This window comes from Ustilaginoidea virens, chromosome 4 (assembly GCF_000687475.1).
Source record: "Ustilaginoidea virens chromosome 4, complete sequence".
Lineage (NCBI taxonomy): Eukaryota > Fungi > Ascomycota > Sordariomycetes > Hypocreales > Clavicipitaceae > Ustilaginoidea > Ustilaginoidea virens.
This window is the reverse complement of record NC_057319.1, coordinates 4849212-4874417: the sequence shown is the minus strand read 5'-3', so window position 1 is coordinate 4874417 and position 25206 is coordinate 4849212. Positions and strand designations below refer to the sequence as shown.

Genomic DNA, 25206 nt, shown 5'->3' with positions numbered 1-25206 from the left:
TGGCCCCTCTCTTCCTTCCCTCCTTCAGTCTTTCCTTGCTGCATCTTCCCACCGATAAAACCGCCATGTTCAGGACATCCATTCACCAAAATCAACGCGCATTTCTCAGCATGTCCCGTCAATGACCGATGCCAGCAGTACCGATTTCTCACATGGAGGTGTGGTGGGGAAAGGCCATCTAGACTCTCGGCGGACCACTGATCGGAATGCGTCTTCATAACAAACGACCAAGGTGTAAGCCACGGGAGCGCAGCCCAGCGTGTTGCCAATTTCCCGGGCAACCAAAGAATGCTTTCTTGAGGATAAAGAGCAACTTGCCCTTGACACCGGGAGCCTAGCTGCGGGCGGGAGCCCTCCTGGCAGCTTCTGACTGGCATTGCTTGGCGAGGCTTCCGAGAGTTCAGCCTCCCAATATACTCTCACTCCCACTTTGCGCCCATCAAGGGCGGAGACTGACGGCCCCGCGGCGTGACTGCAAGCATGAGCCCGGCCGTGTAGTCGGGCATAGTCGAGTCCACTGCGACAGCAAACTATCGTTGCTGCTGGCTGATGTGATGTAAATCTCAAACAGATCTTGCCAGAGCGTTTGATGATGGCCTCGGACACTGCCCGATTGACCAATTGCTTTGGATTTCGTACTTGGCAGAGGCATCATGCCCTCGCGCGAGACCGTGTGCTAGGGCTCCCTTGCCCGCCGCGCCACGCTGCACCGCACCGGCACTGGTATTTGCTGCACTCCCCCCCGTTGGTGTTAGCGGCTCCATCTATCTAGCTGGCGCCTCGCGTCGTCGGAGGGAGAACAACAACTCGCAGGCCCTGAAGCCTGATTATTCCTCCGGGCGGGCGTGGAGGAGCGGGTCAGACTATGTCTGGTAACCACAGGGCGGAATGACAGGGCAGCTCTGCCAAGACGCACCGTCTGTTGCCCAGCGGATTACCGCATGGAAGAGGTTGGGGCGAACAAACCAGGCTAGCCGGCTGGCGCGGCAAAGATTGGGAAGCCCGTTGCGAGACGTGCCCAACCATCATTCCGGAAGGGGGGCATAGATCAACACCCATTGTCGCCTCTGCGGATGGCTTTTTTTTTTTTTTTTTTTTTCTCTCTCTTCTTCGGCGGTCGGCGTGATGGCGGTATTCCTCGCTTTTCCGTACGGGTCTCATGGCGAGCTTCGGTATGTATACGGCATCTCGGTGAGCTGAATCAAGGGACAAGCCGGCGGCTTGCGCAAACCGATGCCGGCATGGAGCATGTGCACCGCCGCCCCGGGAGACATGCCCTCCGTTCCGCATGTGCCAGCGGCTGCGGAAATTACGCACCGCGCAATGTTTACTCGACACCCGGCTGAGGGGGGTTAAAAATCACTTGGCCACGTATGCACCCGTGAGCGTTGGGGAAAGAAGAAGCAAGAAAAAGAAAAAAAAAAAAAGAGAGGAATCGCATGGGGGACACGTCGGGGACGCGCGCCACGGCCGAGCTTACATTCCTCGCATTATTCCCCTAGACATCTCCGCGCCTCTTTGCGCCTTGCGCCGCGGCCGGGCTGGCGAGGGCGGCCCTGCTTGCTGCCAGGGGCACATATATATCGCCCGGTCTCTTATTACTCCCAGCAGAGGAAGAGTCCCCTCTAGCAAACTCTTGACGAGATCCTGACACACCACCCCGTTCACTCTCAGGACTTGTGTGTGTCGTTTTTTTTTTTCTCTCTCCCAACACCTGTGCGCAAAAGTATATTCCCGCCGACAACTCGCCCAGGGGAATCGGTCTACACACGCGAGGAATTACAGCGCCGCTTGACTCTGCATCGGAGCCAGCAAAAAAAAAAATAAAGTAAGATGGACTGGCGGTTTCTACGGATCCTGGTCGTCCTGGGCGTCCAGGCAGGCCTGCTGTCGGAGGGAGTCGCCGGCCAGGATTGCGCGAACAGCGTGTCAGTCAACTACCAGCCGCTGGCGGTGCTGTGCGGAGGAGTCACATACAGCCTGACGGGAGCCTAGTAAGTATCCCTGCCTTTTTCCGGGAAAATAAAAAAAAAGCAAGGATGCCCCGGGATGCCCCGGGATGCCCCGGAGTCGGGTCTGTCGTCGTCCGCCGGAGCTCAGCTGACGCGAGCGGCAAACAGCACATCCACAGGGTGCTTCAGCAGCGCGCAGTACCTCACCACGACCGTCACCGTCACGGGCACGGTGACGGCCACCATCACCCAGCTGCCGAGCGGCACGAACCCCGGGCTGGTCGTCGTGCAGCAGCCGGCCACCAGCTCGGCATCCACCAGCATCGGCACGTGCCAGGTGCCCAGCCAGGTCTCCGGCTTCAGCCTCTACGGGTGCGCCGTCTCGTCGCTCGGCTTCCCGGGCTTCACGCCGGTCGCCTCCGACCCGGCCATGACCCTGGCCAAGTGCGCCGCCATATGCACGTCCCGCTTCATGGGCGTCTACGGCAGGTGAGTAGCCGCTTCCCCGTCCCCGAACCGCCTGACCGGGCTGCTGATGACCCGTGACCCCGCGCAGCGTCTGCCTGTGCGCGAGCCAGCTGCCTTCGGGCCTGCAGCTCGCCTCGCCGGCCCTGTGCCAGAGCGTCAGCGCGCCGTGCCCCGGAAACAGCGCGCAGTGCTGCGGCGGACAGCTGCTCTTGAAGCGGTCCCTCGGCGCCGCCGCCAAGCGCCAGGCCGCCCAGAGCATCGCCTTCTCGCTCTACGAGCAGGACGACGATGCCGGAAGCAGCTCCGTGGCCGGCACGACGTCGTCCATCCCCATCGTCACGGGCAGCCTGCCGGCCAGCCAGAGCACCTCGAGCCCGCCCTTCAGCGGGTCGCTGCCGGCGGGCACAACCTTCACCATCCCGGCCAGCGGCACCAACCCGGCCACCGTGGTCGTCGTCACTCCTACCCCGACCACCTTGGCCACGTCGGTCCAGACGTCCAACAGCTCCGCCTCTGGTCTCAACAGCACCGCTGTAGCTGGCACCACTCTCACCATTCCGGCCAGCGGCACGAACCCGGCCACCGTGATCGTCATCACGCCTACCATGACCGGCCTGGCTACAGGAACGTCGTCCATGTCCATGTCTTTGAACAGCTCCGCCTTGGCCTTTACCACTGTCACCATTCCCGCTAGCGGCACGAACCCGGCCACCGTGGTGACTCTGACGCCGTCGCAAACCAGCCTCGCGGCAGGAACGTCGTCCATGTCCCCCAGCAGCTCTGCCTTGGCTCCCACCACCCTGACCATTCCTGCCAGCGGCACGAACCCGGCTACCGTGGTGACCCTGACGCCGTCGCAAACCAGCCTCGCGGCAGGAACGTCGTCCATGTCCCCCAGCAGCTCCGCCTTGGCCTTTACCACTGTCACCATTCCCGCCAGCGGCACGAACCCGGCCACCGTGGTGACTCTGACGCCGTCGCAAACCAGCCTCGCGGCAGGAACGTCGTCCACGTCCCCCAGCAGCTCTGCCTTGCCTCCCACCATCCTGACCATTTCTGCCAGCGGCACAAATCCGGCCACCGTGGTGACCCTGACGCCGTCGCAAACCAGCCTCGCGGCAGGAACGTCGTCCATGGTCCCCAGCAGCTCTGCCTTGCCTCCCACCACCCTGACCATTTCTGCCAGCGGCACAAATCCGGCCACCGTGGTGACCCTGACGCCGTCGCAAACCAGCCTCGCGGCAGGAACGTCGTCCATGTCCCCCAGCAGCTCCGCCTTGCCTCCCACCACCCTGACCATTTCTGCCAGCGGCACAAACCCGGCCACCGTGGTGACCCTGACGCCGTCGCAAACCAGCCTCGCCGCTGGAACGCAGTCGTCGAGCAGCTCCGTGGGAGCCGCCACCACCACCAGCGTTTCTGTCGGCGTAAGCTCCGTCAGCCCCGTGTCGGTCGGAGGATCCTCGACATCGGATAGCTCTGCCATGGGCCATACCACTGTCACGATTCCAGCCAGCGGCACGAACCCGGCGAGCGTAGTCACCATATCCACTCCAGCAACCAGCTCTGATACCGCAACACAGACGTCCGGCGGCTCCACCATGGCACCCACGACCATCACCTTCTCCGCCAGCGGCACCAATTCGGGCAGCGCCGTCGTCATCTCAAGTCCAGCATCCAGTTCTGATACGGCAACACAGTCATCTGGCGGCTCTGTCGCATCTCCCACCGTCATCACCATTCCTGTCAGCATAAACACCGTCAGCCCCATCTTGATCGGAGGATCCTCGACATCGGATAGCTCTGCCATGAGCAGCTCTCTCACGGTGTCGCAGCCATCTAGTGGTTCCACGGCACAAGCGACGCTTACCATCCCCCCCGCCGGCACAAGTTCCGGGAGCCTAGTGATCGTCTCATCCTCGGCAACCGATTCTGCGACGGCAACACAGCCCGTTACCAGCAGCTCATCCGCAGCTCCATCGCTCATCACCATTCCCTCCAACGGCACGAACCCGGCTAGCGTGGTGACCGTCACGCCGCCGCCAATCAGCCTGGTCACAGTGCTCCAGGGATTCACGGGCCTACTCACGATTCCTACCACCATTACCATCCCTCCGATCGGCACAGAGCTGGGGAGCATCATCATTATCACGCCCCCGGCGTCAATCCCCAACCCCATCACCATACTGCAGCCTTTCAGCGGCTCCCTCACGATTCCCACCACTATCACTATTCTCCCCACTGGGATCGACCCTGGGAGCATTATCATTGTCACGCCGCCCGCAACCATAAGTCCAGTGACAGTAGGCTCAGTCACGGTAGGACCAGTCACCGTGATCCAGCCGTTCAGTGGGCTATTTACGGTTCCCACTACCATCACCATTCCGGCAACTGGCACAGACCTCGGAAGCATAGTCATCATCACGCCCCCTGCTACCATCTCCGACCTGGTGACTATACTGCAGCCGTTCAGCGGCTTACTTACCGTTCCTACTACTATTACAATCCCAGCAACTGGCACCGAGCCTGGCAGTATACTCATCATAACGCCACCGGTAACAGTAAGTTCTGTATCAGTAGGCTCAGTCTCGCTAGGCCCAGTCACCGTGATCCAGCCGTTCAGTGGGCTGTTCACCGTTCCTACTACCATTACCATTCCGGCAACTGGCACAGAGCTCGGAAGCATAGTCATTATCACGCCCCCTGCTACCATCTCCGACCTGGTGACTGTGCTGCAGCCGTTCAGCGGCTTACTTACCGTTCCTACTACTATTACAATCCCAGCATCCGGCACAGTGCCTGGTAGTATACTTATCATAACGCCCCCGGCTTCCATCCCTAACCCCGTCACAATACTGCAGTCATTTAGCGGCCTTTTTACCGTTCCGACCACCATCACCATCCCGGCCAGCGGCACAGTGCCTGCAAGCATACTTATCATAACGCCCCCGGCTTCTATCCCCACCAACCTCGTCACCTTGTTCCAGCCAATCAACTCCCTATATCCAGTTCCTACTACTATTACCATTCCAGGAATCGGCCCATTGCCTGGAAGTATACTCGTTATAACCCCCCCGGCTTCTGTCCCTAACCCTGTCACGTTATTCCAGGGATTTACTGGCACCCTGACGGTTCCTACTACCATCACCATCCCGGCCGTCGGCACAGATGCCGAGAGTATAATTATCATAACGCCCCCAGCTTCCATCCCTAACCCCGTCACACTATTACAGGGATTTAGTGGCAACCTGACGGTTCCTACTACCATCACCATCCCGGCCGTCGGCACAGATGCCCAGAGTATAATTATCATAACGCCCCCGGCTTCCGTCCCCAACCCCGTCACACTATTCCAGGGATTTAGTGGCTCACTGACGATTCCTACGACTATTACAATCCCGGCCATCGGTACAATTGCCCCGAGTATAATTATCATAACCCCCCCGGCTTCTGTCCCCAACCCTGTCACGTTATTCCAGGGATTTACTGGCACCCTGACGGTTCCTACTACCATCACCATCCCGGCCGTCGGCACAGATGCCCAGAGTATAGTTATCATAACGCCCCCGCCTAACCCAGTCACGGTATTCCAGGGATATAATGGCACCCTGACGGTTCCTACTACCATCACCATCCCGGCCGTCGGCACAGATGCCCAGAGTATAGTTATCATAACGCCCCCGCCGATCCCAGTCACGGTATTCCAGGGATATAATGGCACCCTCACCGTTCCCACAACTATTACTATTCCGGCCGTCGGCACAGACGCCGAGAGTATCATTATTGTGACACCTCCGGCAGCAACCAACTATATAACGATAACGACATCGGTCGATGGTAATAACCCCAACCCGGGCCTCTATACATTAGCGGCTCCTTCTGGTGCTTCTCCCGGTACCGTCCTTCTTGTGAATTAAACCACCCCCAGAATTCCTGTGCCGTGTCCAACTGCTGCACAGCATCCTCCGCTACTTGCTACCCTCTAAAGCGAGACCTTGTGTTGGATGACCAGTCCTGACCCTGGTCTGGCAACGGGACAAATTTGCCCTTGCCTTCTAACCTGCTCGGAGTTCTACAACTCTTCGAACGGTGATTTTATGACGACAACATCTACGAACTGTGAAGGGACTATAGAGACTGGTCCTCAGTTGGGCCTGTCACCTTTACGGGTTGATTATGAAAAATCAAGTGGCGGGTGCAATTCTGCTGTATGAATGTTACGCCTCCTTGGCCGGAGACCGTTTGACTATATCCGCCAACTGCGAGGCCGGGTTAATAAATGAGGCTGTTACCGCAGCGCTTTATGCTCGCATCCATTTCCTAATTCTGACTCGTGTTTTTGGGTTTGCTTTTTTTCCTTTCGTAAAGGTTGGAATTTCATATATCTGGTACATAGCCTTTTGGGTGTCTTCACGAAATCTTGTGCTTAGTTCAAATCTATAATATATCCGTATTCAAGAAACAAAGACTGTGAAAATACTTGAAGAAGTTTGTTGATTTCGTTGGCAGTACCCGAGAGGCACCATAGCAAGAAGTACTTATAACCGTGGAACTTGTACTTTGCTCGGGACGGATGCCACCCGTCCGCAGTGACCACGTATTCTTTAAGCTTTTATTGGGCTGCGGATGACCTTTATCTAGGCAGATTTTGAGGGAAGAGGTGGATATCATATTGTTTTGGGTTATCTTTGATCGTCCAGACTCCAGACAGATTAACCACCTAGATACAGACACCTCCCACTTCCCAGCGTCATGACTAGTAGAATCTAGCGCATCCAGTACGTTGTGACATGTAAAAAGGCCCTAATTCATACGGACAATGTATCTGGCCCCGTCCGATGAAACGTGTGCACGTTTACTTGGATACGGCCTTGATTCAAGTTGCATGCAGCGCTCAGTTGTTACTTGCCGCAACTTGATACGTCTTACTATCTGCCGGGTTTGCTATCTCGAGATAGTGAACCATTTTCGATCCATGGCCTGCACCACGGACGCAGCATGGCACAGCCCGGTGTCCGATCAATCCACGGTTTGCAGTCTGCCGTTTTGCAAGTCATCTACGATCGATGGGGGGGGGGCCAGGCACTCCATACCTGCTGAGCAGTCTTTTCAATTCTAGATAGCATTCGCGTAAAACTGCACTCGCTCGTAAACCGCAAGCCATCCTGCATTCGGGGTATCATTTATAACTCATCCATCTTTCTTGCCCTTGCCCTCACCACAGTCTTGTGTCGTTTCTCGTGATACTTTACATCGTCAGGATACAGCGGGTTCCAGACCGTGTCACACAACTTGCACTCCGCAAACGCCGCCCGAGATGAGATGTTCAAGGTAGTCTGCACGACGGGTGAGTGCTTCGAATGTGACCTGGCAGGTAAGCTTGCCCCGCCAAGCGCTGGGCTGTCCTTTCTTCCTTGGCTCTGCAGAATGGCTTCCCCACGTAAACGGTTTCCCTTGCCAGCGGACAATGCATTGCCCTCTATTTCGTCTCCATCTGCGGCGTCTCGCGACGATTGCTCAGACAGGACAGAGGTGGCTCGGATCCGGAGGATTCGTGGTCCTGTTCGTGATCGCGCGGCGCGCGCATGACGCACCGGCGGCGAACCATCCCTGGGCCCATTGCCGCCGTGCTCTTTGTTTCCGTCGGGTTGAACTTGCTGCACCTTGGGCACCGCCGTTACAGGCTTGAAGTATTGCAGGATCGACGGTCGCGCAGCGGCCCGGCTGCCCGGCAAGGGAGACGGTTGGCGTTCTCGGCACTGGCACGGCTCTTCCTTCGACTGCTCCGACGGCACGACCAAGGCCGGAGCTGGGTTCGCGTCGCGTTTGCCGGGGGGTGTCGGACCGAGCCTTGGTTTCTTGGCCCGAGGTTCGCCACGCGCTTCCGGTGTTGACGTGGACCTTTTCCCGTACGTCCGGAGCGGCTTGTCGCGCTGCCGGAGCAGGTGGTGCGGCATGCCAGGCTTTGTTCTGCCGCGGCTGTCAGATCTGACGCGGCGTGCCTGGCTGGCCAGATGTGAAGCAAGCACCTACATGGCATACTCAGGCGAGGCGCCCGTCATGGTGCCTCGGTCGGCAGCTGATCTCGAGCGGTGACGCTAGGCATGTATGTAGCAGGCAGGACGGTGTTTGCGCGCAAAAAGAATGCCTCAGAGTCGTGCAGTCATGCCTGGCGTGTTTTGCAAATCGAAAGCATTGTTGGGAAAGCCGTTGGGATATGCTGAAAGCATAAAATGGTTGCTTGGCAGGCTGACGGCGTGAGACGCGACGCGACGCGACGCGACGGCGGGCTTTTAATCAATCGCTTCAAGCGCTTCAATTACGCGTCACGACACGACCCCACATGCAACATGTCGCATGGAAGCGTCGTATTTGCCGAATGATGACAATCTTTGCCGACGGAAGACTTGCTGTCGAATGGGTGCGTATTGACTTTTTTTTTTTTTTTTCCCTTATTCGTTTTCCTCTTTCAAGTGCTCGCCGAGTGCATCAATCAGCTTTCCGTTTCACGTCACTCTGCGCCTGCGCCGGTGATGCTTGGCTTTATCCGTCACACTCTACAGTTGGAAACCGCGGATTCTGTACAGAGCACAACTACGGAGTTGCCGTGTTTCTATCCCTCCTTGTGCTCCGCACTCATCTCCGACTCGCTCAATGCAGCCGTTATTCGTTTCCTCAGTGTGCCATCTGCCTTGCTCTCCATGCCCGGCAACAGAACCGTCTCCGCGTCCGTCTGGCTACCGTCCTGACCAACTATCCACGTGTTGACAACCTGCTTGACCTCCTCGGCGGCTTTTTGCCTGTGGTGCGCCTTGTCCATCCTCCACACGTAGCTCGAATAGACTGCGACTTCTGCAACAGCCACCACCAGGCTTCCGCCCAACGTGAGGAGCACCCTGGCCGGCAAGCTCCACCATCTTGCCGTCACCCATAGCGTGCCGGCGACGCCCAGAATGCTGACGAGAAAGTTCACGATGAGCATGACCTGGCGGTGGACGTCCCTCAACGTCACCTCGTCGTCGCCGAGGTCCGACGCCTTGACCGGCCGGTTTACCTGGGAAAAGGCGGCCTGCGCCGACGTCGGGAATCGATCGCCAAAGGTCTCGATTTTCGGGGGCGGATTCACCATGCGCTCGTAGGCTCGCTGGGCTTCCTCGCGGCGTAGGCGAGACATGAGCGCCTTGTATTCTTCGGTCTGTGGTAGGAGAGAGTCCGAGGGTCAATCTTGACGGCGTCAACGTGGAATCGGGGGCGGGAGGGTTTGGAAGCCTATCTACCGGTTGGGTTTTGGGAGGCGCGGGGGGCGCGTAGACGCGCGAGCCGCGCAGCAACTGCTCCAAGCTGCAGGAGGCATCATCGCCCGGCTGCAGCTTTCTCCACAGATCGATGACCTGGCCGTGCGATATGGGGTTGCCGACGGCGGGCTGTTGAAGAGTGGGCTCATCGTGGCTCTGCCGTCGGCTGCTGCTATCGGGTGCCTCCGTGTCCAGCCGCTCGTCGTCGCTTGCTCGGACCTGTTGGAGTTTCCGTATACCGTCCACGATGGGCCGGGTCATTGTGAGCAGCACCATCGATGAAGCCTGTTGGGCAAAAACTGCGTCAACCCCGCCGCTGGCAAGATGTGAATTGTCAATCCGACCTGGCGGTATTTGGGCCGAGCGAGGCTGCAGCAAGATGGGAAATTAGGCAGCCTGGCGTCGTAGGCGTGGGCTGCTGTCGACGCCTGATGGATTCTTGATTTAAAAAGCGGTTTCGCAGTTTCTTTTTCCCTTTTTTCTTTTTTTTTTTTTTTTTTTTTTTTTGGTTTGATTTTTGGTTTGTCTTGTTTTCAAGCCGATTGTCTTCATCACACACGCGAGAGAAATGGGCTTCGAGTTTGATGTGTCATCACGTCAACTGGTCCCGGCACTTCTAACAGGCTCTAGCGCCTAAATCACAGCGGATAATTCCGCCGCGTCTGCGCCCAAAAAAGGTACCAGAGACCGGCGATAGCAGAGCGGGTCCAGGCAACCAATGCCCATCCGGCAAGATACGAAGTATCAATACATGCTACATACTACATGCCTGCTGCTGGAATAAATTTCCAGACCAAACAAAATACAAAAGACCTATCGACTTGGCCACGACCAGCCTGCGAACCAAGCCCTCTTGTCCTGCAGAAACTTGGCCCAATCGCCCAAGGCAGCGGCTTCCCACGGCTCCCGATAACCCTCAAATGATATGCTGGATTTCTCCTGGACGGAATTGAAAAGCACGCGATCCCCGGCCCGAGTCCCCCGACGTTCCCGACGCTCCCGACCATGCAGCTCCGGCCAGGAGCCACGGCGTTCCGCCATGCCGTGGTTGGCGGAATCACCGCGCCGAGCTGCACGCCAGCTCCCTGTCCCGTAACCTGCCTATCCAAGTCGAGCTTGTCGAGCATGCGGAGAAGGAGCCTGCACGCCAGCAACAGGCGGGACTCGGGTTGGGCCACCGCCGTCCGGGTCGCCTCCAGCATCGTCGGCAACGTCGTCAACAAGGCAACCAACGACGGCATGACCATCGACCCGCTGCGCGCCGTCGCCAAGGAGATGCAATTCCTCACGGGGAACATCCGCAAGCTCCTTGGCTCCGGACACCCGTCTCTCGACCGAGCAGCCAAGTACTACACGCAGGCTCAGGGAAAGCACGTGCGGCCGCTGCTTGTCTTGCTCATGAGCCGCGCGACGCACCTGTGCCCCAAGAATCCGCGAGAGGAAGAGGCTCACAGCTCCCGGGTGATTGACTCGTCGATATCCCCTGCCCAGATCCTGGCCGATCGGAACCCCTCGGGTATGCCGCTGACCTCGGCCGAGGCGGACATTGCGGACGGGCACCTGGACATCTTGCCCAGCCAGAGACGACTGGCCGAAATCACCGAGCTCATCCACACTGCGTCGCTGCTTCATGACGACGTCATTGACCACTCCGTGTCAAGACGCGGCGCGCCATCAGCCAACTTGGAATTCGGCAACAAGATGGCCGTCCTGGCTGGTGATTTTCTTCTCGGCCGGGCTTCAGTGGCCCTTGCGAGGTTGAGGCACGTGGAGGTGGTGGAGCTCCTTGCCACCGTCATTGCCAACCTGGTGGAGGGGGAGTTTATGCAGTTGAAGAACACGGAACGCGACGAGCGGAAGCCAAGGTACTCGGAAGAGACCCTGACGTACTACCTGCAGAAGACGTATCTCAAGACGGCCAGCTTGATATCCAAGTCGTGTCGCGCGGCCGCCCTGCTGGGCAACGCAGATGCCACCACGGTCGACGCCGCGTATTCGTACGGCCGAAACCTGGGACTGGCATTCCAGCTGGTCGACGATATGCTCGATTACACCCGAAGCGGGCAGGATCTGGGCAAGCCAGCAGGGGCGGATTTGGAGCTGGGCTTGGCCACGGCACCTCTGCTGTTCGCCTGGAGGCAAAACCCGGAACTAGGCGCGCTGGTCGGTCGCAAGTTCGAGAGGAAGGGCGACGTGGAGAAGGCAAGCTGAAGCTGAAAGCCCCCGTTCCCCATCTTTTGACTCCTCACCAAGGTCTTCTTCAGAGACACCTCCAGGCTGACAACCATGTCTTTTCCCCGGCTAGGCTCGCGAACTGGTTTTGAAGAGCGACGGCATCGAACAGACCCGAGCGCTTGCGCAAGACTACTCGGACAAGGCGGTTGCGGCGATTGCAGACTTTCCGGCGAGCGAGGCCAAAGACGGCCTTGTCGAAATGGCGCAAAAGACAGTCAAGAGGCAAAAGTAGAAAGTTGTGTACGATGAACTCTGGGAAAAGGGGGGACAGCCCGCTAGATTGCAGTCAGATACAATTGGGAGACGGGGGGTTCGGGAATAACATCGAATGTCGCATGTATGGACGCATGTAGAAGGGGGGGGACAACGAGGCGGCACTTTTCCACTTTCCACCGGGCGGGCCACGCATGTCATGATGAGGGAGCGCTTAGGGAGCTAGCTTTGATGAAGCTTTTTTTTTTTCTCCCCTCCCTTGGTGTCTGCGTCGTTGCAACCCAACTAGACAAGCCGTCAATCTTTCGTACATTGCACATTGGGACATTGGATTTTCAAGCCGCTCGTGTTCGCTCGGCACGCCAGGCGTAGAGCGCCTCACGACGGGCGCCGGACCGCAAATTTTGGATTCGCCGGGCCAAGTCCCAAGGTGCCAGGCACGAGGAATCAATCCATTTAGCTCAAAATCGCTGCGGTCGAGATTGGCCCGAGCCCGCGACGCCCCAGCCGCGCGCCACTGGAGCCCAAGGCCAACAACATGTCCAGTCACTGGCAGCGCGGCGGGTAGCGCCGCTTATCATCGTCGCACAGAAACTCAACTAGCACGTGTCAGGTCAGTCGACCCGCGCGCCGCGACGGCTTGACGTCGATCCCACTGCCCTTTCGCCCGCCCGCCCTCGCTGGCCCGCCGCCGTCCCGACGGGCGTTGCCTCCTCCCACCCACCCCGCCTGGTCCATCTACCCATTGACGGCATCATCACATCACATACCCGCCGCATCCGACCGCCACGTCGACACCGCCCCCCCCCCCCCCCCCCCCCCCCCAACCCCCAACCCCCAGGCAAAATTCCCTCGTCATGGCCGCCAGCCCAGCCCGCGGCCCGCTCGTCCTCGTGTCCAGCCGCGCCGTCATCCCCCAGCCGGGAGGCGGGCTGGCCGTCTCGCCCGCCACCGTCGCCGTGTGCCCCGCCTCCGGCAAGATCACGTCGGTGGTGCCGGCCGTCCTCCCGCGCAGCAGCTTCCCCCCCGACGCCACGTACGTGGACCATTCGCCCCGGCTCCTGCTCCCGGGGCTGGTCGACGCGCACGTGCACCTCAACGAGCCGGGCCGCACCGCCTGGGAGGGCTTCTGGACGGGCACCCGCGCCGCCGCCGCCGGGGGCGTCACCACCGTCGTCGACATGCCCCTCAACGCGGTGCCGCCCACGACGACCGTCGCCGCCCTCGCCGAGAAGCTGGCCGCCAGCAGGGGCCGGTGCTGGGTCGACGTCGGCTTCTACGGCGGCGTCGTCCCCGGAAACGCCGCCCACCTGCTGCCGCTGGTCGAGGCGGGCGTGCGGGGCTTCAAGTGCTTCCTGATTGATTCCGGCGTGCGTCGTCGTCGTCTTCTGTCGTCGTCCCTGATACCTCTGCCGGGCGGGTTCTGCTTGCTGACGAGGGGGCGTGGTCGCAGGTCGACGAGTTTCCCGCCGTGACCGGCGCCGACGTGGCCCTGGCGATGGAGACGCTCAAGGACGCCGCCACCACGCTCATGTTCCACGCCGAAAAGGAGGAGGACGTGGAGCACCAGCAGCAGCGTCAGCGGCAGCAGGCGGGCCGCGCCGACGACGCCGACGTCACGGCCTACCAGACCTTCCTGGACTCGCGGCCGCCGGCTCTCGAAACCGCCGCCGTGCGGGACATCCTCGCCGCCGCACACGTCGCCCCCTCGCTCCACCTGCACATTGTCCACCTCTCGGCGACGCAGTGCATCCCGCTCCTCCGAGCCGCCCGCGCCGAGGGCGTCAACGTCACCGCCGAGACCTGCTTCCACTACCTGGGCTTCGCGGCCGAGGACATCCCCGCCGGCGACACGCGCCACAAGTGCTGCCCGCCCATCCGCGACCGCCGCAACCGCGACCGCCTCTGGGACGAGCTGCTCGCCCCCGACTCGTGCATCCGGACCGTCGTGTCGGACCACTCGCCCTGCACGCCGCAGCTCAAGCTCCTGCCCCCGGGGCTCTGTCCCGCCCCCTCCCCCTCCTCCTCCTCCTCCGACGACGACGCCGCCGCCGCCGCCGCCGCATCATCCCCCGCCAGCCGCCAGGCCGGGGACTTCCTCTCCGCCTGGGGCGGCATCTCCTCCGTCGGCCTGGGCCTCTCCATCATGCACTCCATGGCCAAGCGGCGGGGCGGCGCGCCCGCCATCGCCGACATTGTCCGTCTCTGCTGCCAGGCCCCGGCGGAGCAGGTCGGGCTGTCGCACCGCAAGGGAGCCCTGCGGCCCGGCCTGGACGCCGACATTTGCGTCTTTGACGACGCCGACGTGTGGACCTTCTCCCAGCCCGACATGCGCTGGAAGAACAGGTGCTCGCCGTGGGAGGGCCACGAGTTCACGGGCAGGGTCACCGAGACGTGGTTGCGAGGACGGCGGGTGTTCCAGCTCGGCGGGCCCAACGACGGCTTCGTGGAGCCGACGCCGTCCGGCGAGGCGATTACCGAGAGGAGAGTCGTCTGACGGGCTTTGTGCAGGTAGCCAAAAAGCGAAAATTACATGGCGTGGCCATTCTGAAAATAAGCCGATTTGATTCACCTCGTCGTCGTCGTTTGCCCTTGTAGTTTGCCCCGTGGCGAGGATGCAGCAGGAGCCTACCTCGGATTTCAGTGCCTCCGCCGGGCAACGGTATATAGCGTATAATACTTGTCGCTCCACCATCTGCGGCCATAGATTAGCTGGGAGATCGTCAGACTGAAGTCAACTTCAATCCTACGGATGCCTATCTGAAGGTCGTGTGTTCGAGTCACACTGGCCGCATTTTTTTCTCAACTTTTTTTTAAAGTTGGAGCTTCATTTCGCCACCTGTTCCTGGTTTTTCCTTTTCTTCAGGTTATTTTTTTCCCCCCTGGTGCGGGTTGGTATTTGACATGTCATGTCCACGGCTGCCTTCTGCACTGCGAGGCTTGGTACGACCTGGTCCGGGTGTCAATCCCGAGTGCTTGGTGAGTACAACCTGACGGACCTACGGACTACACGTAGCCCGCTCAACCTTGGCTCTGGTTGATTGGCAGCCCCATCCAACAATCACAAACAAGACCAGCACTTGTACGCACATTCTCCAGACTTTGCAACTTGCAACCAGCAAGACAAGTGCGTGCGGCCACTTCTATTGTCTAGCAAACGAGCGTGGTATCCCAACACAGACCAAATCGCAAACCGCGGCAAACGCCACTTCACAAGCTGTCCTCGGTACTCCGTTCTCCGTCATCAAAACACAAAAAGCCCATCCCAAAAACATACCACGTAACCGGCCACACGAATTCCGTCATGGGACGGTGTGCTGTTCCCCAACAAACACGCAGCAAGCGCGATCCCTGCCACCGCTGCGCGTCAAACGATGCGACCGCGACGCGTCCGGGAATGCCGTCATGACCGATGCTTACCCGTGGACCAGCTCAAACTCCCAAAGGTCATAATTCCGCAACAGCACAAGGGTTCTGGTTCCCCTGGAGGATCTTTGCCAAAGATGTGTTATAGGCGTCTCAGCTCACATAAATCGTGACAGTCGGGGAAAAAAGGAAACGAAGGAAAAAAAAAAAAAAAAAAAAGACAAAACATGGCTGGATACAATCGAAAAGAAAGAGGAGAGCAAGCAGGCAAACGAAAGAAACGCAAAGAAACCAGGATACCGAAAACGAATCATCCCCACACTGGTGATTCGAGTGACTGAATTCTCGCCCACATTAAATCGTGGATATGTCCGGAAAAGGTTGTCAAGTTTGTCACCCGTGACGAAATAGAAACAAATCGTGAACAAAAATAAAACCCCTTCAAACGCCCTTTCATGCATATGCCACGTACTCTTCGCGTGGCGGTTTATCATAATAACTGTATTGGACGTCGTCATACCCGTAGGCCTTGGACGTTTTGACCTTGGGGAACTTTGCTGTCGCAGTCGCGGCAGTGTAACTGGCTTCGCGAACTGGCATTGATGGGCGAGCATCCTGAGGATGCACATAGTAAGTGTACGGCTCGACCAGCTCAGGATCGACACGACGCGTGTATGAGCTGTGAAGCCTGCTGCGACTCCCGTCAACCTGATAACGTGACACATTCTCGGTTCTCATTGGCTCTGGTGAGTGGTGTCGCCTGCTGCTCCGATGCTTCCTATCTCGTCGACGCTCGTAAAGGTCCTCGGAATCAGACTCCAGCTCCACCTGCGGTTGCAGGCGGGACCGGCTCCGGCCTTGAGGGTGCTCCGCCGTTTCGCCAAAAGCGTTGAAGGTCTGGGATCTCGAGATCCCAGCTGGCGAGCGGGAGTAGATGCCGGCTTCTGCAGGCATCGTCTTGTTGCGCGTCAGATCAGGTCTTGGAGGCGACGCAGACATGGCCGATGCTGCGGAGCCCTGTTTGGGAAATTGAGCAGGGTGGCGACCCGAAGGCGAAGCGCTGACTATCGGAGGGTCGTCCAGAGCTTCACGCGATGAGCCGCGGTACGAACGCTCTCTTGAGAGTCTCGGGCCATCTCCAGACCCTCGGCGCGGCTTTGCTGACGAGCGGCGAGCCTCGTCATCGTCGGGCACGGCAAACGGCCCGCTGGGTCCAGGAGGGGGCGTCGGAGCCGGTGGTTGAACCGTTCGGACATGGTAAGTAGGCGAGCGTTGCAGACCCGGCACTGTGCTGACCTTGGCCTTTGAAGCTTGGATGTAAGACGTGGCGTAGTCGAGGTTGCTGGTGTAGGATCTCTGGGGCATTGGCGGGGGAGGAGGTGCTGGAACGGGCGCCGGGGTTTCTTCCCTGCCGGATGAACGGTCTCTCTTCTCGTCATGCTTCTTGCTGCTGCTAGACTTTTTCTTTTCCGACTTGGGGGGCGCGTGTTCGTCGTCGTAGGGTTCGATATAGGGCTTGGCATAACGCTTCTTCTCGTCGGCTTCTCGCTTGATATCCTTGTCGCGCTGCTTCTCTCGCGCCCTCTTCTCCGCCCGACGAGCCTCTTTGGCTTCCTTTTCGGCACGCTTGACAGCTTCCTCCCGCCTTCGGCGCTCTCGCTCCCTTTCCTTGTCCTTTTCTCTTTCCCTCTCTCTGTCTCGTGCGTCACGATCGCGGTCCCGTTCCCGTTCACGTTCACGTTCACGTTCGCGATCGCGATCGCGATCTCTTTCTCTTTCTCTGTCCCTTTCCCTGTCTCTTTCGCCTTCCCGTTTCGATGCTTTTTCTGTATAGCCGGTTTCCCGGCGAGATGACCGGGGAGTGGCTTCAAAAACGCGGGCTCCACGATGTAAATCTTCGTCCGAAAAGCGATTGTAGGCGTAGCTGGCAGTTGGAGGCGATGCACCGGCCTTGAACGGGGAGGCGCGAGATTCGGCTCCGCGAGCCTCATCTTGGCCGGAATATCTCGGAGCCGAGCGCGGGGTGGAAATGTTGGCCTTGTTCTGAAACTGCTTCCTCAAATCTTCCAGTTTGACCTTTTCGTCGTATTTTTGGCGTTCGAGATCGTCGCTGAGTAGCTCGTAGGCCTGCTGTACACTTTGAAACTCGGCCTGCTTTTGAGCCTTCAAGGCCGGGTCCTGAATCTTGTCGGGGTGACACTTCAAGACGAGCTTCCGATGGGCGGACCGAATTTCCGTGATAGGTGCATCTTTTGGGACGCCGAGAATCTTGTATGGATCAGGAGGAAGCGGACTCATTTCGTCTCGGGGCGTTGAAGAAGTTGTCTCCAAAAAAAAAAAAAATGAGAATAGGGATTCAAAACAGAGGCAAACAAGCCGCAATAGGATCTGACATCTAAAAGTGTAAAGGCCACAACTCAACAAGCCCTTTTGCTGCTGCCGGTGGTGACAAAGGGTAGCGGGAAATCCCCAGTCAGAAGACTTTGCCCAGTAGGCTGAATGGCAGAAATGAGGACAGACCAGCAGTCTCAAAGATGCGGGATATAGAAGGAATAGGTGGCGCGCGGAATAGACCCGTCGACCTTGTGCTGTGGAAAGGGAAGATCAGAGAGCAAGGCCGCGGAGCGCGGAGCGGGCTTTGACGTTGCGGTTGTTCAAATGTCGATCGAGGTCGGGAGGGCCCCAGCCTGGTGGCGGTCGAGAGCTGGGGTCGAGGCCGCTGAACCACCGAACCACCGAGCCACTGAACCACTGAACCGCTGAAGCGCTGAAGCACAAGAGGTGACTGAACACGGTGATGAGGTCACGGGCGGCCCAGGATGATTCAAGTGTTGTGATTCGTCAGACCTGCTGGGAGCGGTGGTGGTGGTGGGACCTGATGGGGAGAGACGCACGGCTCGTCCTGAGCGGGGCAGCCTCGTCCAGTGTTAGGCCAGCAAGGGGCCCACCCTGGGGCGGGAGGGGATGGGACGATGGGGTTGTAGTGGGCTGTAGCGGGTTGTAGTGGGTTGTGGTGGGTTGTAGTGGGTTGTAGTGGTTGCGGGGCCTGAGGATAGAGGCCGAGGATGGGAGGATGTGCGCGCGTGCGGCGTGCGGGCGGCGGTGGAGGCCGTCGATTAGCAAGCACCAGCAGACGACCACAGACGACCACAGACGACCACCACAAGTTCCGCGACCCAAGGGGTGATTGGAAATGCGAATTGATTGACGGCGGGACGGCGGCCTGGGACGCAGCGGTGCAGCGGTTTGCCGAGGCGCTTGTTTTGCTGTGGGCCAAGCTTGTCACCTTTTTTTTTTTGGGGACTCGATCAGCCGGCGGCGTCGGACACTGTCAGAAACGAGGCCAACCCCCCGGGCAACGTGCGATGCTAATGATTGGTCAGTGTGTGCGTGTTACGTGAGTGGTCGAGAAACGCAGGGAATGGCATGAAGGGGCAAGTGAAGTGGTGCTTGGTTCTTGGCGTGTTGCTGCCCATGTTGGTATCCGCCAACTCTCTCTGTGATGCCTCTCTGTGATGCGTGCCGGGTACCCACGATCAACGTACCCTGTACTCCGTACACACGTCTACAACCACAGCCGAGCTTTGCCGGCAACGGGTCACCTGGGCTCACTCACTTGCCGACTTGGAGCACACGCTCAGCTCACACTGTACGGGACACCTATTCGAGCCGAACCCCAGCCACAGGGAGCGTGAGCTGGGATGATGATTTGCCGACGTGGGTACGCGTCGCGCGGTGTGGTGTGGTACCCTATAAATCTTGGGCTTCCCTGGCTCCCTGGCTCCCTGGTGATTAGTCTTCCCTAGGTGCCGGTGGTGGCGCAGGCGGACCGAAAAAGCGGAGGCACAAAAGAGGAGGTACAGGCGGATTGGACCAAGTAACGAGTCTGGTGTGCAGACGTTCCCGGTTTACCCCTGGCTGCTTGTCCTGTCCGCCTCGCCCTGGTTGCCCTGGTTGGTGGGACCCGCCCGGGTTGGTGAGGTTGGTGAGGAACGGGGGACCGTGATACACAACGGAAGTCTCTAGAAGTCCGACACCAGAGTCGACGGAGGATTTGAGCCGAAATCCCGTAGCTTACGGAGTACTGAGTACGGAGTATGCGCACGAGAATCACGCCCCCAACGTTTTCGTTTTTCTTTTCGTTTTCGTTTTCGTTCTTGTTTTCGGTGCGACGCGGGAGATGGGAGAGCCGTACTTGGGCTAAGCACAGACTTGACGCGGAAAAAAAAAAAACAGCGCCAGATGCTAAAAAGGCGAAGTAAGGTGGCCTGATACGAAGTGAATGTGAAGCCCTCTGATTGTGCAAAACCAGGGCCGAGAGTGAGTGGACAAATCGCAAGCAGGGTACTCCGCTCGGCTCGGTTACATCCGCGAAAAGCTGACACCCCTCCTCGCGCGTGCTAACAAAGCAGAGACGTGACAGGTGCAGGCGTGTTGGCGTGTTGGCGTATCGTTTTGCGTCGATACTTGATGGCGGAGTTGGTGGTGGTGGCGACTCGATGTGGACTGGCCAGGCCAAGTACGCTATGGAGTATGTCTTGGGAGCTAACGAGCAGCCCAAGTCGACACTTTGGATTTCAGGTGCTCCCACAGTGGGCATCAACAAGATGATGAAATGCTGCCCAGAGGCCGTGTTGGAGTGGCCGGCAACCGAGCAGACAGGAAGGATGCTTGATTGCAATTGTTTTCGTCGGTGCAGTGTCGGGATCGTGTTTAAATTCGGCACAGTGTCGGGATCGTGTTACTTAAACAAGACGGTCCATTGACCCGGCGACGAGGGAAGCTGCACGCAGGGACAAGCGTCAAGCGTCAAGCGTCAAGCGGGACAAGCGGGACAAGCGGGACAAGCGGTGAGAGGATCGCGTTTCAACCTTGGCGCGGGGTACGGATTGGTCGACTAATAAAGCCGGGGACGGCTGACTCCTGAGCTTCTGCAGCTTGTTAGTTGGAGCAGATGCTCTCCACAGATGAAGGTGTGTTTGATTAGCCTACGACGGACCAGACTTGGAAAGACTTGTGCAGCGATAGCGGGGGTTGGGAGGGGAAAGGGGAAACCGATTCAGGCGAATGGCTGGGTGACGCGGGGGGAGAGGGGGGGGGGGGGGGAGGGATGCGATTTATAACATTTCAAAATTGCCAGGTGCCAAAGTTCAAACGCGGCGGTTGCCTGTTCAAAATGGCAAAGGCCAGAATCTCAGACAAAACCCTCGAGAGGTCGAGGCGAGAGGTCGAGGGAGCCACAGAGAGGAGGACGTGGAGTAGGGGAAACAAGCATACATACCAGGACCAGGATGGACTGCGAAGCGGAGCAAGGCTCGAGCGACCAAAAAACCATGGCCGAGGAATGAAGCACGTCTGGCTGGCTGGCTGGCTGGGCCGTCAAGCTTCCATGATGCATGGTGCCATGGGAACTTGGACAGTTCATGAATGGCCGAACCGGCCCCGGCCTGAGCTGCGAGATTTGCGACCCTTGGGCAATGGTGGAGCGGACATTGACCGCCGCCCCTTGCAATTCCATTTTCTCACTACTACTCCGTACAGACCGGGTCTTCACTTACACAAGCCCGTTCAGAAATTGGCATGACGTGGTTCTAAATATAAGCGATTTCCCCCGATTTGAACGGCTAACTGAATCGCCGTCGACTTATTATTCCTAGGGTACGAGCACCCGCCACTGCCTCTGATGATTGAAAGCCGAGAATTTCCACTAGGCGGCATTTGTAAATTATAGCACAAGAAAAAGCGAGGCAGTGGCTTGCGACTTTTGCTGCTCCACCCGGCTTTCTGGAGACGCTTAGTTGGACCGACGCCGGGGCGAATGCAGCTCGGAGGGACGATGGATTTGGCAAGGAATCAAGTTGAGTTTCCCGACAGTACACCTGGATAGGTAGTGGCATGTTTTCAGCGACGGCAACGGCAGCCAGGGTGGAAGGGCGGAGGGCGGAGGGCGGCAGGCGGCAGGCGGCAGGCGGGCGTCAGCACCGAGGATCAGACCTTTTGCAAATGCAGACGCGGGAACTTGGGGGTCACATGCAGGGTCTTCGAAAATGACTCTCAGTCCAATCTGCAACATGATGCCACCAAAGGCCCCTCCGATCCGATGCCGCCAATGGATGCAAACCTGCCAGCGCGTGCTCTGTACGGCGGAGTCCGTGTACGGGATTTTCAGCGCCGGTTCGCAGCCACTTGCGCAGCCACCGATTCCATTTGCCAGTCACGTCTCCAGTATCGAGGAGGAAAAAATAGGTTTACCTAGCTCGCGCCCTCGACAACCAAACCGGCTCGACTTGCCTGCCGGGGTGGGGGTGCTTACCCCTTCGGCGTTGCCTCGTCGGGCTTCAGGAAGCTTGACTGTTGGAACTTGGAACTTGGCAATGGCCTGGTTCCACTTCTCTCACTCTGGGAGCCTCCCTGCCCCTGTTGACAAGGACGCTGGCTCTGGCAGCAGCTATACAAAGCCAGATACAAAGCCAGCCCTTCTTCTGCACGCCATGTCGGGGGCGATTCTCCCCGCCACCCCGACTACCAGATGTCTCTACCCACGTGGCTCGATGGCGACGGCGACGGCGACGGCGACGGCGATGTTGACGACGGTATCTGTTCCGTGATATCGACATCACCGGATCTCGGCGCCGCCACATCCACCAGTAAACTGTGGCACGACGATGCCGACGATGCCGACGATGATTTCGAACGCTTCTCTCTTGACGCCGACGCCGACGACAACTTCGAGGACGGCGGCATCAGCGTCGGTTCGAATCACTCCTGTGGTTACTCAATATCAGTTACCCCCAGCGCATACGAGGATGAGCTGGCACATGGTCGACGATATCACGGCTTCCGGAAAGGCCGCTACCCGTTGCCTAATGACGACTTGGAGCAGAGGAGGGAAGAAACAAACCATGCCCTGATGCTCGAGCTCACTGTATGCATGCATGCATTTCTTTTTTCCCTTTCATCTTTATAAAAAAAGAGAACCTCGTCCATGATCAACCGCTGAGACGATTATTCTACCAGGGCGGGCGACTTTTCTATTCAGACATCGGTAACTACCCTCAAAAAATTATCGATATCGGGACTGGGACTGGTAAGTGGGAACAAAAAAAAAACGGAAAAAACAATCCGTCTCAAGAGAGGGCTACCAGAGTGACCCTTGCATGCCGCTACTGATGGTGTTTTACTAACCTGTTTTCGTCGTTCTAGGGTCATGGGCGATAGACGGTATGAACGAAACAAAGAGCTTGGCGACTTGATGATGTACGAAGCTGACTTTTTGCTGTTGTTGGTTTTTGCTTTTTTCTTTTTTTTCTTCTTCTCTTCATTTTCAACCTTAGTGGCCGACCAGTACCCCAGTGCTAGTATAGTGGGGACTGATTTGTCTCCAATTCAACCACAATGGGTGCCCGTCAACGTACGAATGTATGTTGATGATTGCGAAGAACCCGACTGGCTTCACGGGTCCAACTTTGATCTGGTGCATTTCCGAGGAATGGCTGGTACGTTACGAGACTTGGACAGGCTGCTCCAGAGAACATATCGGTACGTGCCTACCTGGAGCATCAATCTGGTTTGTTTGTTTGTTTGTTTGTTTGTTTGGGGGCTGTCTCCCTTTCCCGGGCTAATATGGCAACAGTCATGTGAAAGATGGTGGCTGGGTAGAGTTTCAAGAGTTTATTCCTCAGATATTGTGCGACGACGGGACGATGAGCGAGGAGGACCCGTTGCGCACCTTTTTCGACGCTTCCGCGCAGGGACTACGCACGTTTGGGGGAGAGCCCCTCAAGGGGCTGAAACTCGAGGAATCGCTTGTCGAGGCGGGATTCACAAACATCCATGTGATTACGAAAAAGGTGCCCATTGCCGCCTGGCCAAGAGACAAGCACTTGAAGGCAGTGGGCATGTTCACCAGGGCAGTGATTCTGGACTCGCTCGGGGCGTTTGCAGCCAAGCCCTTGGCAGCCTTGGGGATATCGGCGGAAGATCGGCTGGCGCTGGTGACGCAGGTCAGACAGAGTTTGAACGACAGAAGGATACATCGTTACATGAAGTGCGTCTTCTGTTACGGGCAGAAGCAGGGGACGACCGTGTAAGCCGCATCCTTGGGGGGTGGGGGGGGGGGGGTGATGGTGTGTGGTCTTGTCATGAAAGCAGACGTGTCCGAGACTCTTTGAGAGGCATTGAGCGAGAGCGAGCTGGGTGACTTGATAGCATTCAGATATTGAAATTAAGCAAACTTGGCTGATCGTCGTACACGTTGTCGTAACATGGCTGCATATGGCCGCGGTGCCCTTTTGGGGCTTTTTTCACCCGTCTTGCCTCTGCGCTTATCCTTATCGTGCTTTTGATGGGTCACTGACGCTGAAATCCGGGTCGGAAGCGGCACTGGGTTTTCCCGGCTGAGACTCTGTTCAGTTGCCAGCTGACAAAACAACCAGACAACTGCAGAGTACATGGGTAGTGACAAGCAGCACAGTTATCAATCACAGTGCGCCGCATATCGTATGTAGCCTCCAACATCTCCAACATGGGGCGCCTTGTTCTCGTCACCCTCTCTCTCTCTCTCCCTCTGTGCACGTCGTCTGGCAGCCTGCAACAAACATCCAGACACTGAACCTCCCAAGCGCAACAACAGCCGCCGCATCCTTTCCTCTCTTCAAACAACACACTATCGCGCCATTTTGATTCTTCCGTTGTCCTCCTCTTCAGCCAGTCAGCCGGTCAGCCAGTCATTCCCATTTGCCCACCCGTTCCCGGCGCGCTCGTCCAAGCTCCAAGCTCCAAGCTCCAAGCTCCGCGCCGCGCCGCGCAGCGCAATGGCGACGACCACGGCAGCAGCAACGGCCATCCTCAACCACACCTCCCGGCCCTACAACTTCCGCTTCTCGCCCTTCCTCCGCGCGACCCACCAGGTCGGCCTGCCGGTCGACCGCCCCGTATGCAGAGCCTACCAGGCGGGCTCGTGCCCCAACGGCACGCGCTGCACGGAGCGCCACGTCCAGGACGCCTCCAAGTCGACCCAGCAGTCGGGCGGGCTCAACTCGCTCGTCTGCAAGCACTGGCTGCGCGGGCTGTGCAAGAAGGGCGAGCACTGCGAGTTCCTGCACGAGTACAACCTGCGCAAGATGCCCGAGTGCAACTTCTTCATGCGCAACGGGTACTGCTCCAACGGGGAGGACTGCCTGTACCTGCACGTCGACCCGTCGTCCAGGCTGCCGCCCTGCCCGCACTACGACATGGGCTTCTGCCCGCTCGGGCCGGCGTGCTCCAAGAAGCACGTGAGGAGGAAGGTGTGCGTCTTCTACCTGGCGGGGTTCTGCCCCGACGGGCCCGAGTGCAGGAGCGCGCATCCCAAGTGGAGGAAGGACTTGGACAAGCCGACGTTGAAGACGGAGGAGAAGAGGGATGAGAAGCCGGATGGGTACGGCCATGCCGACGGGGCGGGCTCGGCGAGGGCGGACGAAGACGCGGAACGGGATAGGGATAGGGACAGGGACAGGGACAGGGACAGGGATAGGGACCGGGACCGGGACCGGGACCGCGAGAGGGATCGGGGAAGGGATCGGGGGGATCGGGACGACGGGAGGTTTGGTCGGCACAGAGGAGGTGGCGGTGGCAAGTGGAGGGGGCGTGGAGGCAGGTTCAGAGGGCGAGGGCATTGATGCATCGTGTGAAGCTAC

The 25206-nt window shown here is 58.5% G+C and overlaps 9 protein-coding genes across 9 annotated transcripts; 5 read left to right on the top strand and 4 right to left on the bottom strand.

Moving 5' to 3' along the window:
* Positions 1-1833: 1833 nt before the first annotated feature.
* Positions 1834-6337, top strand: UV8b_05790 (uncharacterized protein; the record flags this gene model as incomplete). Its single annotated transcript, XM_043143287.1, has 3 exons — positions 1834-1994; positions 2121-2441; positions 2509-6337. 3 exons carry the CDS (start codon positions 1834-1836, stop codon positions 6335-6337), a joined length of 4311 nt encoding a protein of 1436 aa, XP_042999220.1.
* A 1266-nt stretch (positions 6338-7603) lies between these two features.
* UV8b_05789 (uncharacterized protein) lies at positions 7604-8482 on the bottom strand (the record flags this gene model as incomplete). Its single annotated transcript, XM_043143286.1, has 2 exons — positions 7604-8390; positions 8454-8482. 2 exons carry the CDS (start codon positions 8480-8482, stop codon positions 7604-7606), a joined length of 816 nt encoding a protein of 271 aa, XP_042999219.1.
* Positions 8483-9033: 551 nt separating this feature from the next.
* UV8b_05788 (uncharacterized protein) lies at positions 9034-9991 on the bottom strand (the record flags this gene model as incomplete). Its single annotated transcript, XM_043143285.1, has 2 exons — positions 9034-9615; positions 9698-9991. The coding sequence occupies 2 exons, from the start codon at positions 9989-9991 to the stop codon at positions 9034-9036; spliced, it is 876 nt and encodes a 291-aa protein (XP_042999218.1).
* Positions 9992-10720: 729 nt separating this feature from the next.
* Positions 10721-12182, top strand: UV8b_05787 (uncharacterized protein; the record flags this gene model as incomplete). The annotated part of the gene is made up of 2 exons (XM_043143284.1): positions 10721-11917; positions 12021-12182. 2 exons carry the CDS (start codon positions 10721-10723, stop codon positions 12180-12182), a joined length of 1359 nt encoding a protein of 452 aa, XP_042999217.1.
* Positions 12183-13020: 838 nt separating this feature from the next.
* UV8b_05786 (uncharacterized protein) lies at positions 13021-14660 on the top strand (the record flags this gene model as incomplete). The annotated part of the gene is made up of 2 exons (XM_043143283.1): positions 13021-13533; positions 13617-14660. The coding sequence occupies 2 exons, from the start codon at positions 13021-13023 to the stop codon at positions 14658-14660; spliced, it is 1557 nt and encodes a 518-aa protein (XP_042999216.1).
* Positions 14661-15982: 1322 nt separating this feature from the next.
* UV8b_05785 (uncharacterized protein) lies at positions 15983-17827 on the bottom strand (the record flags this gene model as incomplete). The annotated part of the gene is made up of 1 exon (XM_043143282.1): positions 15983-17827. One exon carries the CDS (start codon positions 17825-17827, stop codon positions 15983-15985), a length of 1845 nt encoding a protein of 614 aa, XP_042999215.1.
* A 2896-nt stretch (positions 17828-20723) lies between these two features.
* UV8b_05784 (uncharacterized protein) lies at positions 20724-21047 on the bottom strand (the record flags this gene model as incomplete). The annotated part of the gene is made up of 1 exon (XM_043143281.1): positions 20724-21047. The coding sequence occupies one exon, from the start codon at positions 21045-21047 to the stop codon at positions 20724-20726; it is 324 nt and encodes a 107-aa protein (XP_042999214.1).
* Positions 21048-22058: 1011 nt separating this feature from the next.
* UV8b_05783 (uncharacterized protein) lies at positions 22059-23619 on the top strand (the record flags this gene model as incomplete). Its single annotated transcript, XM_043143280.1, has 5 exons — positions 22059-22454; positions 22547-22616; positions 22733-22750; positions 22864-23068; positions 23163-23619. 5 exons carry the CDS (start codon positions 22059-22061, stop codon positions 23617-23619), a joined length of 1146 nt encoding a protein of 381 aa, XP_042999213.1.
* Positions 23620-24342: 723 nt separating this feature from the next.
* UV8b_05782 (uncharacterized protein) lies at positions 24343-25188 on the top strand (the record flags this gene model as incomplete). Its single annotated transcript, XM_043143279.1, has 1 exon — positions 24343-25188. One exon carries the CDS (start codon positions 24343-24345, stop codon positions 25186-25188), a length of 846 nt encoding a protein of 281 aa, XP_042999212.1.
* Positions 25189-25206: the final 18 nt, after the last annotated feature.